Source organism: Ascaphus truei, chromosome 1 (assembly GCF_040206685.1).
Source record: "Ascaphus truei isolate aAscTru1 chromosome 1, aAscTru1.hap1, whole genome shotgun sequence".
In the NCBI taxonomy this organism is placed as follows: Eukaryota; Metazoa; Chordata; class Amphibia; order Anura; family Ascaphidae; genus Ascaphus; species Ascaphus truei.
The window spans coordinates 129,293,315-129,308,135 of NC_134483.1; the positions used below are offsets into that span (position 1 = coordinate 129,293,315).

At 50.5% G+C, this 14,821-nt stretch overlaps 1 protein-coding gene across 1 annotated transcript in view; it reads left to right on the forward strand.

Annotated features, from left to right (window-relative positions):
• Positions 1-14,821, forward strand: part of LOC142491888 (antiviral innate immune response receptor RIG-I-like) — a 145,202-nt gene that overhangs the window by 36,361 nt on the left and 94,020 nt on the right. Inside the window, exons 6-7 of the mRNA XM_075594709.1 lie at positions 1,917-1,967; positions 2,366-2,470. Of these exons, the coding sequence (XP_075450824.1) occupies positions 1,917-1,967; positions 2,366-2,470 (156 nt within the window). The remainder of the gene's footprint in view (positions 1-1,916; positions 1,968-2,365; positions 2,471-14,821) is intronic.

Sequence of the window (14,821 nt, forward strand, 5' to 3'; positions counted from 1 at the left end):
AAGAGACGCTACGGGATGTCACAACGTTACACGGCCTCACGTTGTCATGGCAACGTGGCGCCATGTGATGCCGCGTGGCCATTTTGAGAAGGAAAATAGATGCTGGGAGATGCTGTTAGACGCCACTCACCGCCCAAGTAAGAACCGGTTGTTAAAAAAAAAAATAATCCCACTGCTGCCTGTACCCACTACCTGTACCTTTCCTTTCTAAAAAGATGTCCAATCTGTTTTTGAAGATATCTATTGTAGCTGCCATCACAGTCTCTATGGGTAATGAATTCAACATTTTAACTGCCCTTACTGTAAAGAACCCTTTCCTTTGTTGACGGTGGAATCTCATTTCCTTCCACCTTAAGGGATGACCCTGTGTCGTTTGTATTTCCCTTGGGATGAATAGTACTTTTGAAAGCTCCTTGTATTGTCCCCGAATATATTTGTATATAGTTATCATATCCCCTCTTAGACACCTCTTTTCTAATGTAAAATGTAATTTAGCTAGCCTCTCCTCGTAAGTCACACTATCCATCCCATTTATTAATTTGGTGGCTCTTCTCTATACTTTTTCTAGTTCCATAATGTCTTTTTTATGGAATGGTGCCCAAAATTGTACTCCATATTCAAGATGTGGTCTTACTAATGCTTTATAAAGGGGCATAATTATGTTTACTTCCCTTCCATCCATTGCCCTTTTAATGCAAGATAAGATCTTGGTTGCCTTTGCAGCTACTGCATGACTTTGGGCAATATTGCTAAGCCTGCTATCTACAAGCACTCTTAAATCCTTCTCCATCAAGGATTCTCCTAATTTATCCCCATTTAATTTGTAAATTGCCTGTTTATTCTTGTTCCCCAAATGCATAACCTTACATTTATCTGTATTAAACCTCATCTGCCATTTACCTGCCCAAGTTTCCAGTCTATCCAAGTCCTTCTGGAGAGAAATTACATCCTGCTCTTATTCTACTACCTTACACAATTTAGTATCATCAGCAAAGATGGAGACTTTGCTCTCGATGCCAACCTCAAGGTCATTAATAAACAAGTTAAAAAGCAGGGCTCCCAGTATAGATCCTTGAGGTACTCCACTCACAACTTTAGCCCAACCTAAAAAGGTTCCACTTACGACAACTGCAAAGTCTAAGTAGACCATATAAACTGCATTACCCTGGTGACCAAGATTTAATTTATTCTTATCATAATTGCATTTTCTGTCACTGTACATGTAGCAATAAAACTACCAAATCTAGCCTTCCTCGTAAAGAAAATTGTCACAAAAGAAATCTTACATTTGATGCAGCCACTAAATAATAGATTGCTTATTTACTACAGTACAACTGTTCATACTGTAGTTTCAGTACATTGTGATTTACACAGAGCCTTTTAAAGGAGCAACCCATGCCGGTTTAGTTTTTTCATTCATTTTTATATACGATTAATGCAAAGGGCCTCTGGAATCGAACCCCATTAATTTCAGCTCTGGCACCCCGCTGTTTCCAGAGATACTTACCTCTGAAGGGATCATATGGGCCAATAGGAAGCCGCACCGGGTGACGTCATGGCTTCCTATTGGCCAGCAAGGCCCAGGAGCTTTGAAAATCCGCCATATTGTGAACCCTGGAGCGGCTACAAGCACCTATTATGGAGGTAAGTATCTTCGGAAGCAGGGGGTCCCAGGAGCTGAAATTAATGAGGCTCAGCGCCACAGACCTACTGTCGCTACTTCAATCCTATATAAAGAAATTAAGAGGGAAAAAAAAAATCGGTATAGTCTGCCTCTAACTGTTTTGTATGCAATATAAATTCATGGTTTAAACAGCATTGGTTAATCCAGAGCGGGGTAACATAGGGTACCATATGTCAGAACACAGATATGTATAATTATCTGCAAACATCTTTGCTTCCTTTTCTTATTTTAGCCTCGGTGAGGCTGGACAATCACGTCATGTCTGGTCTTCCTAAGATGGAAAGTGAGTATTATTATAATAAAGAAAAGTTCTAAATGGTAAATAATCAAATGAAACCAACACTGGAATTGTTTAGATGTGTCTTTTTCTTAACCAATAAAGATGACTCCCTTTTCTTAAAGCATCATTAAATCATATGCATTTTGCCTTAAATTGCTAATTAGATTTTTAACAGGTTTTTTTACTCTCAGAAGTTATGTCACAGCACAGTGGGTTTAATAACTTTGTTATAGCTTGTACTTAAAACTAGTGTGAAAGAAACAGAATGGTGTATATTTCCCAGGTGCAGTGGGTAACTTTTTTTGATGACGGCACCTTTTCATTTCTAATATCAGTTTAATATTGGTTATTAGATTGCATTATTTATCAGCTGCATATTTTTAGAAACTTTTGTTTACTAGGTAACCGATCGGCGTCAGTTCCAGAAATGAAGCTAAGGCTGTATCAAGAAGAGCTGGCCCAGCCTGCGTACCGGGGAAAGAACACCATTATATGTGCCCCAACAGGTCAGATTATTCTAATGCAAAATGCTTGTTTTTCTTTTATGTTTATTAAAGAATGAAAAGTGTAAAGCTGCACACAAAGTATTCAAAAGCTGCACTGAGGAAAATGATAAAGAGCCTTCAAAGCAAAAGTGTGTAGCCCTGCTTCCTAGCGAACACAGGCCACTACCATATGCTGTATTACCTGTAGGCTCACAGGGTCTGAGCCTCTGCCACGGAGAGCCTGGGGTATACACAATATCTAGAACTTGGTGCAGCGCCTCCACCTGCGACAGCTTCCGCCCGAGGGGAAGTGGGTCTTCGCAGGACTTATATACAACACACACACAGCAATATCCCTTAACCGATTAACTTTACTCCCTCACTAGAGGAGACACTATACTCGGCGTCTCGTTGAACGCTCACCCTCCCTTCTCCCTACACCGGGTGATCCCACCCCGTGTCCAGTTCCTCTTGGGAATAGTTCTCCCACCCTCAAGTGAGTCAATGAATGTGTATGAGTGTGACTGCGCAGCCACTTAGTCCCGAATGAAGGATGGTACCGTTGGTGCACTTTAGAAGTACCTGCCGGGCACTCCAGTACCCTGTGCGGCTACAATCTTCACAAAGGATCAGCGAGGTGTAGATGACGTCACCCATAGGTGTCTAGGGCGATCTCACCCAAACACGCTGTGGCTTGATAGCGGGGTCTGAGCCCAGACCTCGCGCCAACTTAGAACTGTCCCAGCGGTAATAATGTGGCAATAAGGGAACCGGAACCTAACTATGGCCAGTCCCTAGCTCTGCTTGTCTCTACGGGGACTCAGGGCCTAACTGGGCCTGGGGCATGCGGCCTACGTAGGGGGCGGTCTGCCTCCCCACACCGAAGCTCCTTCTCCTCTCCTCTCCAACCAACTCTGACCTCTTGTGCGCGCAAACACTTCCTTTTCCTCCTGGTCTCGCACCCAGGTGCATCACGGGGACCCGCGGGGGCTGCTGGGACTCGTCGTGCTCTACCTCCTTCGCGGGCTTTCTCTCACCCTCGCTCTGCGCATGCGCAACCTCTGCTAGGCTAAGTCTGTGCTGGCGCCAACCACAACATGGCGGCTCCCATGCGCGGAACCTCCGTTATCGGAGTGTTCCCTAACTGCAACATTCCCACCCATAAAAACAAAAGGGTGGGAAAAGGGGATCCCGGCAACATCCTCCCCCCTGCGGATTCCAACGTCCTCGCTTGGACGATATCTTTGAACTGGTACAACTTTATATAATGAAAAATTGCATAACATAAACACCTCCCTCTCTTAAATCAGATTGTACATTTCGCTGAACATTACAATTACTGATTGTACACGGCTGCGGGCCCACTGCTGAGCCTCATAGTGGGGTGCCCGAAACTGATCGTAGGCCATCCTCATGGGAGGTTGCCTGTTCCTTTGGCTTCGCCTTAACAACTGTTCGGTCACCCCCTTGGGGGAGTGACTATTATGGTCTTGAACCTCGAGCTCTTCCCTTGAGGGGGTTACAGTCTCTAAAGTATCCCGACTTGGTGCAAAACATGGGCTTAGTGGGTCCAGCGCCAAATTTTCTGGACCCACCCCCTGGGGCGAGCGCTCCCATAGCCATTTACCCGAAGCTCCGCCGGGAGGTGCTCTCTGTTGAGGGCCCCTTTGAGAGGTTCCCTCTTGTGGATCTTACAGAACATCAGAGTTCCCTGACTCTTCTTCTTCCATGGATATCTCCCCATCCAACGAGGATGACGGCCATTCCACATCCCCCTCCTCTACTCGGGGAATAGGGAGTAAATGATTCCGATGCCAGGTCTTCACCCGGCCCTCCGAGTCTTTAATGCGGTAGACTGGAAGGCCGGGCATTTGAGAGGCTACCTCGTACACTCTCTCTCGCCATCGGTCAGCCAACTTATGTTTCCCTGGTACTCCCAGGTTACGGAGAAGCACTGCATCACCAGGTTTAATGTCTCTGTGTTTAACTTTATGATCATACCACCTTTTATTCCCGGCATTCAGCTTTTCGGTGGACTTCTCGGCTTGTAGATAGGCCTGTTGCAGATTCTCTTGCAATCGCTGCACATAGCGAAAATGTGTAGTGTTATGCACTCCATCGGTGGAGACTCTCAACCGTATGTCCACAGGCAGTCTAGCTTCTCGGCCGAACATGAGAAAGTAGGGCGAGAACCCGGTGGAGTCGTGTCGCGTGCAATTGTAAGCATGCACTAATGTTTCCACATGCCGACCCCGTTAACGTGCCTAACATGTCTAGTAAGGTATGGTTGAATCGTTCCGGCAGTGCTTCCCCTTCGGGGTGGTATGGAGTAGTGCGGGACTTATTGATATGCAAGAGTTTCAGCAGTTCTTTGATTAACTTGCTTTCGAAGTCTCTTCCTTGATCTGAGTGGAGGCGTTGAGGAAGCCCATAATGCATGAAGTACTTCTCCCAGAGCACCTTGGCCACCGTAACGGCTTTTTGATCTTTGGTCGGAAAGGCCTGGGCGTATCGGGTATAATGATCCGTGATGACCAACACATTCCCTATGCCACGGCTATCAGGTTCGATACACAAGAAGTCCATACATACTAAGTCCATGGGTCCCGTACTTTTTAAGTGGCCCATTGGGGCGGCGCTGGTGGGTAAAGTCTTCCTCTGAATACACCGCACACACCGTCGGCAGTGGTGCTCTACTGCTTCTCTCATCTTTGGCCAGAAAAACCTATCTCTCACTAGTCCAAAAGTCTTGTCTACCCCCAAATGGCCGTGTTCATCATGTAGAGCCTTCAGTACTAAGTACTGTAGTCTTTTTGGCAGTACTAATTGTTGTCTGTTCGGGTGATTATGATACTCCACAACTCGGTATAGCAAATTGTCTCGTATTTCAAATTTGTCAGCTTCTCGCATTAATAGTCCTCCTACATCCCCCGGGGTCTGTCGGAGGAGGGCCGGGCGTTTTTTTCGGATGGCATAACGAATAGCCCCTGCAACCGGGTCTTGTTTTTGGTATCGTACCATGTCTTTCCAGGCTATGATCTTGTCTGGAGTAACATGCATACCACTGGTGTCTCGATAGGCTTCCGGGATAGCATTTGCCGTACACCCTAGAGAGTCAGCCACTCGTAATTCAGAGAATGCCACTTGGTCATTGACTATGGCAGCTGTACAACATAGGGCCCTTATTCTGGTTCCTGGAATTTCTTCCCACTGATCTTCGTCGGGGGGTAGTGGCCAGCCCTGGTTGCCTAGACAGGGCGTCCGCTCCAATGTTCAGGGGGCCTGGCTTGTATTTCAAGGTGAAAGTGTAATTGAATAGAGCGGCCAACCAGCGATGTCCGGCCGCGTCGAGTTTGGCGGAGGTCATGATGTAGATGAGGGGATTATTGTCGGTCCGTACCTCGAACGACACACCGTACAAGTAATCAGAAAGTTTGTCCACAATGGCCCACTTGAGGGCCAAGAACTCGAGTTTGTGCACGGGGTAGTTCTGCTCACTGACAGTAAGACTGCGGCTGATATATGCTACAGGTCGCAATCCCTCTGGATATTTTTGATGTAATACGGCTCCTAGGCCGTTGAGGCTAGCATCCACATGTAATATATACGGTTGTTCAGGGTTGGCATAGGCCAGCACGGGGGCCGCAGTCAGACTCTGTTTCAGATCCGTAAAGGCTTGTTCACACTCGGGTGTCCATTTGTCCCCGAAGGACTGTCGGGCAAGTGTGGCCTTCCGGCCTGTGTTCTCCGGATATATTTTGAGGAGGCCATTGAGGGCTTTGGCCCGTCTGGAGTATCCCTCCACAAACCTGCGATAGTAGCCGCAGAACCCCAGGAACGATCGCAACTCCCCCACATTGTCAGGGCGGGGCCAATTGACAACAGCTTCTATTTTGGCGGGGTCCGTGGCAATTCCCTCGCCGGATACGATGTGTCCCACGTAAGTCACCGATGTCCAGCAGAAACGGCATTTATCCAAGGAGAGTTTGAGCCCTTCTTGCGCTAATCGGTCAAGTACTTTCAAAAGTCGAGCCTCGTGCTCTTCCAGGGTTTTCCTGAAGACTATAATGTTGTCTAAATACTTGAGGCATTCTCGGGGGTTCAAGTCACCTAGAGTCTTCTCCATTAGCCGCTGAAAGGTGGCGGTGGCACCACATATACCTTGGGGCATACGGGTGAATTGATAGAACCCTAGGGGGCAAACGAACGCCGTCTTCTCTTGATCCTCCGGGCTCATAGGTACTTGATAGTAGCCGGACCGAAGGTCCAGTACACTGAACCATTGGCTCCCATGTAGGGTATCCAAGATTTCTTCTATGCGGGGAAGATTATACTGGTCCGGTACCGTTCGATTGTTCAGCGTCCGGTAGTCAACACATAACCTCACGGTCCCATTCTTCTTTCGCACGACCACTATGGGTGAGGAGTAAGGGCTTCGTGATTCCGTGACAATTCCGGCCTCTTCCATTTCATTGATCGCCGCTCGTACATCCTCTACGTCCCTAGGGGCTAGCCGACGGGAACGCTCCCGGAAGGGTTTGGTATCAGTCATCCGAATGGTGTGTTGGGCGTTGCTGCTACACCCCACATCCATTTCACTAGTAGAGAATACTGATCTTGTTTCTTCCAGCTGTACTCGTAATCGTTCTTTCCAGGCGTCCGACAGTCCGGATGAACCAAAGTCAAAATCTAACGGCGATCCGGTTTCATCCACTCGGGTAGTCTTTACCTGCACGGCTTCGCCCACCGAGCTGACAGGGTAAATTCTCCCTATTCGCTGTCCCGCGTCGATGGCCATGGGGAAGGGTGAAAGATTCTGCACCATCACGTAAATTCGACGGGGAATGGCAATTGGCCAATCCCGGAATTCCGGCACTAGCCGATATCCTCGGCGGACATCTTCTTCGGGTGTGCTTTCTAAAGAAAACAGCTGCTCCTCATCTACTCGTTCAGCTTAGGCACACCAGGCGGGTACCCTCTGCGTCTCGCCGGGTAAGAGTCTGGTCAACCCTCCCCACACGCAGAACAATAGTCCGTAGTCCTCCGAGGGGGGTGGAGGGGGAACTGGATCCACCTGGACTAGCTGCAACTGTAGGCTGGACATGGGCAGTTCATTAGCTTCGTGTAGGTAGGCCCGGATGACGGCTTGAACAATGTCCGCATTCGTGCCTAGGATGATCGGGTACTTAGGTGTATCTTTGGGTTTGGGGCACACCAAGGCGTCCACCTTCATGGGGTGAGACTTCCCCGTATTGAGCTGCTGTATCTCCAGATCCATGGTCACCAGCCCGTCGATGGGGTAGTCTTCATTGCTTAAGCCTCGTACTTTGATATGCCCTGCCGCTCTCAGAGGCCGCTTCTGGAGATGTCGATCATAGAATCCCCGATATATGATGGTGACTTGCGACCCCGTGTCCAGTAGTGCGGAGGAGTAAATCCCGTCCACTAACACCCGGATCAGCGCTACCGGTCCCACGCGGTTACCTTCCTCTTCGGGGTCCTCGCTACTTTGGGTGGACACCGGAGTTTCCGGGCCGACTGCATACACCCCGCAGACCATGGTCTGGGGCGTGAACTTTTTGGGGGACAGGCTTCGGTGGCGAGACTCTCCCATCCGACAATCATATGAGATATGTCCTTTCTTCCCGCATTTGTAGCAGGACATATCCCGGGGTGGGTTACGGCGGTCATACGGAGGCGAGGTTTGTCCCGCGTATTTCGGCCGTTCGGGACCTGGTTTCTCCGGTGGGTCCTCTTCTTTTCAGCACTTCCTTTTTGCTTGATGCTGCTGACTGCTTTAGCCTTCTGGGGGGAGTGAAGCATAAGATGCGTCTCGTGCTCTTTGACTTGCTGCAAGAGTTTGATAAACGAGGGAGGGGGTCCTCGAGTTAGGTTGTCGCGAATCATGTTTGCTATATGGTGAGTAGGACTGGACCCTCGTAGGTATTGCTTGCGAAGGTATTCGTCCATCTGGGAGGCGGCCACATATTTATGATGCAGCAGGGGCCCAAGGGAGATTTGCACTCGGTGTATATAGGCAGACAGGTCTTCACCATCCTTTTGATTGATGGCATAGTATTTAGCCCACAAGGCCCCATCATCCTCGGCCACACTATAGGCCTCAACTAAGAACTCGATCATCATACGAGCGGTTAGGTCGGGCACTGCTCTCGATGAATGCTGATCAATGTGGACACCGGGGGTCGTAAGCACTCATGAGTCGTTGCCATTTCACCACGTCGGTGCAAGACCATTCCTCCATTACTCCCCTAGTGTGCTCCTTCTACGGGTCTATCCCGTCCTCTCCCGTGGGCACAGGTAGCGTTCCCGAGAAGGCCTTTAATTTCCGGTAGCTTTGTGAATGCGTGGCTAAGGTAAGTGCTTCTACTAACGGCGGTAAGCTGGAAGGGGCGGTTAACTGGTCTATCTTGTCATTGAGTTTCTGCAGCATATCACTACGCACCCTCGCCAGAGGCACTAGACCCGGGATAGCTAGATTCTGATCGACAGCTAGCTGCCTCGCTCGCGGGGCAGTGAGCAAAAGGAAGTGTGGGGTCGTCGTCATCTAGTTCCCCCACAGGAGGGTCCTGAAGTGGATAGACAAACGGGCTGCCGCCAGGTGGAGCATCGGGCAGTGGCAGATATTGAGGGGCTGCCGGTTCTAGTACTACTAGGTCTCGCCGGCAATCTACTAGCAAGGTGTTCCATTTAGCATCTTGGTCTATGAGCACATCTACTAGACGGGCTTTGGTAAAACCCGGCAGTTGTCGTAGGGCCATTTGCAAAGACTCTAAAGGTAAGGCCATGGGTACTCGTGTCACAGCTAAGGCGCGGCGGGCATGCGTGCGCATTTGCTGCGCACAGTCGCGTATTTCCTGATGGGAAGGAAGGGCCATTGTGGCGGTCATTTTGTCTCAAGGGGCACCCCAGGTCTAAGATCTCAGCAGCACCTCCAAATGTAGCCCTGCTTCCTAGCGAACACAGGCCATATGCTGTATTACCTGTAGGCTCACAGGGTCTGAGCCTCTGCCACGGAGAGCCTGGGGTACACACAATATCTAGAACTTGGTGCAGCGCCTCCACCTGCGACAGCTTCCGCCCGAGGGGAAGTGGGTCTTCGCAGGACTTATATACAACACACACACACACACACAGCAATATCCCTTAACCAATTAACTTTACTTGCATGAACCATATGGATTATACCAACAGGTGTCCCTCCCTAGAGGAGACACTATACTCGGCGTCTCATTGAACGCTCACCCTCCCTTCTCCCTACACCGGGTGATCCCACCCCGTGTCCAGTTCCCCTCGGGAATAGTTCTCCCACCCTCAAGTGAGTCAATGAATGTGTAGGAGTGTGACTGCGCAGCCACTGTGTCCCGAATGAAGGATGGTACCGTTGGTGCACTTTAGAATTACCTGCCGGGCACTCCAGTACCCGGTGCTGCTACAATCTTCACAAAGGATCAGCGAGGTGTAGAGGACGTCACCCGTAGGTGTCTAGGGCGATCCTACCCAGACACGCTGCGGCTCGATAGCGGGGTCTGAGCCCAGACCTCCCGCCAACTTAGAACTGTCCCAGCAGTATTAATGTGGCAATAAGGGAACCGGAACCTAACTATGGCCAGTCCCTAGCTCTGCTTGTCTCTACGGGGTCTCAGGGCCTAACTGGGCCTGGGGCATGCGGCCTACGTAGGGGGCGGTCTGCCTCCCCACACCGAAGCTCCTTCTCCTCTCCTCTCCAACCAACTCTGACCTCTTGTGCGCGCAAACACTTCCTTTTCCTCCTGGTCTCGCACCCAGGTGCATCACGGGGACCCGCGGGGGCTGCTGGGACTCGTCGTGCTCTACCTCCTTCGCGGGCTTTCTCTCACCCTCGCTCTGCGCATGCGCAACCTCTGCTAGGCTAAGTCTGTGCTGGCGCCAACCACAACATGGCAGCTCCCATGCGCGGAACCTCCGTTATCGGAGTGTTCCCTAACTGCAACATTCCCACCCATAACAACAAAAGGGTGGGAAAAGGGGATCCCGGCTACATCCTCCCCCCTGCGGATTCCAACGTCCTCGCTTGGACGATATCTTTGAACTGGTACAACTTTATATAATGAAAAATTGCATAACATAAACACCTCCCTCTCTTAAATCAGATTGTACATTTCGCTGAACATTACAATTACTGATTGTACACGGCTGCGGGCCCACTGCTGAGCCTCATAGTGGGGTGCCCGAAACTGATCGTAGGCCATCCTCATGGGAGGTTGCCTGTTCCTTTGGCTTCGCCTTAACAACTGTTCGGTCACCCCCTTGGGGGAGTGACTATTTTGGTCTTGAACCTCGAGCTCTTCCCTTGAGGGGGTTACAGTCTCTAAAGTATCCCGACTTGGTGCAAAACATGGGCTTAGTGGGTCCAGTGCCAAATTTTCTGGAGCCACCCCCTGGGGCGAGCGCTCCCATAGCCATTTACCCGAAGCTCCGCCGGGAGGTGCTCTCTGTTGAGGGCCCCTTTGAGAGGTTCCCTCTTGTGGATCTTACAGAACATCAGAGTTCCCTGACTCTTCTTCTTCCATGGATATCTCCCCATCCAACGAGGATGACGGCCATTCCACATCCCCCTCCTCTACTCGGGGAATAGGGAGTAAATGATTCCGATGCCAGGTCTTCACCCGGCCCTCCGAGTCTTTAATGCGGTAGACTGGAAGGCCGGGCATTTGAGAGGCTACCTCGTACACTCTCTCTCGCCATCGGTCAGCCAACTTATGTTTCCCTGGTACTCCCAGGTTACGGAGAAGCACTGCATCACCAGGTTTAATGTCTCTGTGTTTAACTTTATGATCATACCACCTTTTATTCCCGGCATTCAGCTTTTCGGTGGACTTCTCGGCTTGTAGATAGGCCTGTTGCAGATTCTCTTGCAATCGCTGCACATAGCGAAAATGTGTAGTGTTATGCACTCCATCGGTGGAGACTCTCAACCGTATGTCCACAGGCAGTCTAGCTTCTCGGCCGAACATGAGAAAGTAGGGCGAGAACCCGGTGGAGTCGTGTCGCGTGCAATTGTAAGCATGCACTAATGTTTCCACATGCCGACCCCGTTAACGTGCCTAACATGTCTAGTAAGGTATGGTTGAATCGTTCCGGCAGTGCTTCCCCTTCGGGGTGGTATGGAGTAGTGCGGGACTTATTGATATGCAAGAGTTTCAGCAGTTCTTTGATTAACTTGCTTTCGAAGTCTCTTCCTTGATCTGAGTGGAGGCGTTGAGGAAGCCCATAATGCATGAAGTACTTCTCCCAGAGCACCTTGGCCACCGTAACGGCTTTTTGATCTTTGGTCGGAAAGGCCTGGGCGTATCGGGTATAATGATCCGTGATGACCAACACATTCCCTATGCCACGGCTATCAGGTTCGATACACAAGAAGTCCATACATACTAAGTCCATGGGTCCCGTACTTTTTAAGTGGCCCATTGGGGCGGCGCTGGTGGGTAAAGTCTTCCTCTGAATACACCGCACACACCGTCGGCAGTGGTGCTCTACTGCTTCTCTCATCTTTGGCCAGAAAAACCTATCTCTCACTAGTCCAAAAGTCTTGTCTACCCCCAAATGGCCGTGTTCATCATGTAGAGCCTTCAGTACTAAGTACTGTAGTCTTTTTGGCAGTACTAATTGTTGTCTGTTCGGGTGATTATGATACTCCACAACTCGGTATAGCAAATTGTCTCGTATTTCAAATTTGTCAGCTTCTCGCATTAATAGTCCTCCTACATCCCCCGGGGTCTGTCGGAGGAGGGCCGGGCGGTTTTTTCGGATGGCATAACGAATAGCCCCTGCGACCGGGTCTTGTTTTTGGTATCGTACCATGTCTTTCCAGGCTATGATCTTGTCTGGAGTAACATGCATACCACTGGTGTCTCGATAGGCTTCCGGGATAGCATTTGCCGTACACCCTAGAGAGTCAGCCACTCGTAATTCAGAGAATGCCACTTGGTCATTGACTATAGCAGCTGTACAACATAGGGCCCTTATTCTGGTTCCCGGAATTTCTTCCCACTGATCTTCGTCGGGGGGTAGTGGCCAGCCCTGGTTGCCTAGACAGGGCGTCCGCTCCAATGTTCAGGGGGCCTGGCTTGTATTTCAAGGTGAAAGTGTAATTGAATAGAGCGGCCAACCAGCGATGTCCGGCCGCGTCGAGTTTGGCGGAGGTCATGATGTAGATGAGGGGATTATTGTCGGTCCGTACCTCGAACGACACACCGTACAAGTAATCAGAAAGTTTGTCCACAATGGCCCACTTGAGGGCCAAGAACTCGAGTTTGTGCACGGGGTAGTTCTGCTCACTGACAGTAAGACTGCGGCTGATATATGCTACAGGTCGCAATCCCTCTGGATATTTTTGATGTAATACGGCTCCTAGGCCGTTGAGGCTAGCATCCACATGTAATATATACGGTTGTTCAGGGTTGGCATAGGCCAGCACGGGGGCCGCAGTCAGACTCTGTATCAGATCCGTAAAGGCTTGTTCACACTCGGGTGTCCATTTGTCCCCGAAGGACTGTCGGGCAAGTGTGGCCTTCCGGCCTGTGTTCTCCGGATATATTTTGAGGGCTTTGGCCCGTCTGGAGTATCCCTCCACAAACCTGCGATAGTAGCCGCAGAACCCCAGGAACGATCGCAACTCCCCCACATTGTCAGGGCGGGGCCAATTGACAACAGCTTCTATTTTGGCGGGGTCCGTGGCAATTCCCTCGCCGGATACGATGTGTCCCACGTAAGTCACCGATGTCCAGCAGAAACGGCATTTATCCAAGGAGAGTTTGAGCCCTTCTTGCGCTAATCGGTCAAGTACTTTCAAAAGTCGAGCCTCGTGCTCTTCCAGGGTTTTCCTGAAGACTATAATGTTGTCTAAATACTTGAGGCATTCTCGGGGGTTCAAGTCACCTAGAGTCTTCTCCATTAGCCGCTGAAAGGTGGCGGTGGCACCACATATACCTTGGGGCATACGGGTGAATTGATAGAACCCTAGGGGGCAAACGAACGCCGTCTTCTCTTGATCCTCCGGGCTCATAGGTACTTGATAGTAGCCGGACCGAAGGTCCAGTACACTGAACCATTGGCTCCCATGTAGGGTATCCAAGATTTCTTCTATGCGGGGAAGATTATACTGGTCCGGTACCGTTCGATTGTTCAGCGTCCGGTAGTCAACACATAACCTCACGGTCCCATTCTTCTTTCGCACGACCACTATGGGTGAGGAGTAAGGGCTTCGTGATTCCGTGACAATTCCGGCCTCTTCCATTTCATTGATCGCCGCTCGTACATCCTCTACGTCCCTAGGGGCTAGCCGACGGGAACGCTCCCGGAAGGGTTTGGTATCAGTCATCCGAATGGTGTGTTGGGCGTTGCTGCTACACCCCACATCCATTTCACTAGTAGAGAATACTGATCTTGTTTCTTCCAGCTGTACTCGTAATCGTTCTTTCCAGGCGTCCGACAGTCCGGATGAACCAAAGTCAAAATCTAACGGCGATCCGGTTTCATCCACTCGGGTAGTCTTTACCTGCACGGCTTCGCCCACCGAGCTGACAGGGTAAATTCTCCCTATTCGCTGTCCCGCGTCGATGGCCATGGGGAAGGGTGAAAGATTCTGCACCATCACGTAAATTCGACGGGGAATGGCAATTGGCCAATCCCGGAATTCCGGCACTAGCCGATATCCTCGGCGGACATCTTCTTCGGGTGTGCTTTCTAAAGAAAACAGCTGCTCCTCATCTACTCGTTCAGCTTAGGCACACCAGGCGGGTACCCTCTGCGTCTCGCCGGGTAAGAGTCTGGTCAACCCTCCCCACACGCAGAACAATAGTCCGTAGTCCTCCGAGGGGGGTGGAGGGGGAACTGGATCCACCTGGACTAGCTGCAACTGTAGGCTGGACATGGGCAGTTCATTAGCTTCGTGTAGGTAGGCCCGGATGACGGCTTGAACAATGTCCGCATTCGTGCCTAGGATGATCGGGTACTTAGGTGTATCTTTGGGTTTGGGGCACACCAAGGCGTCCACCTTCATGGGGTGAGACTTCCCCGTATTGAGCTGCTGTATCTCCAGATCCATGGTCACCAGCCCGTCGATGGGGTAGTCTTCATTGCTTAAGCCTCGTACTTTGATATGCCCTGCCGCTCTCAGAGGCCGCTTCTGGAGATGTCGATCATAGAATCCCCGATATATGATGGTGACTTGCGACCCCGTGTCCAGTAGTGCGGAGGAGTAAATCCCGTCCACTAACACCCGGATCAGCGCTACCGGTCCCACGCGGTTACCTTCCTCTTCGGGGTCCTCGCTACTTTGGGTGGACACCGGAGTTTCCGGGCCGACTGCAT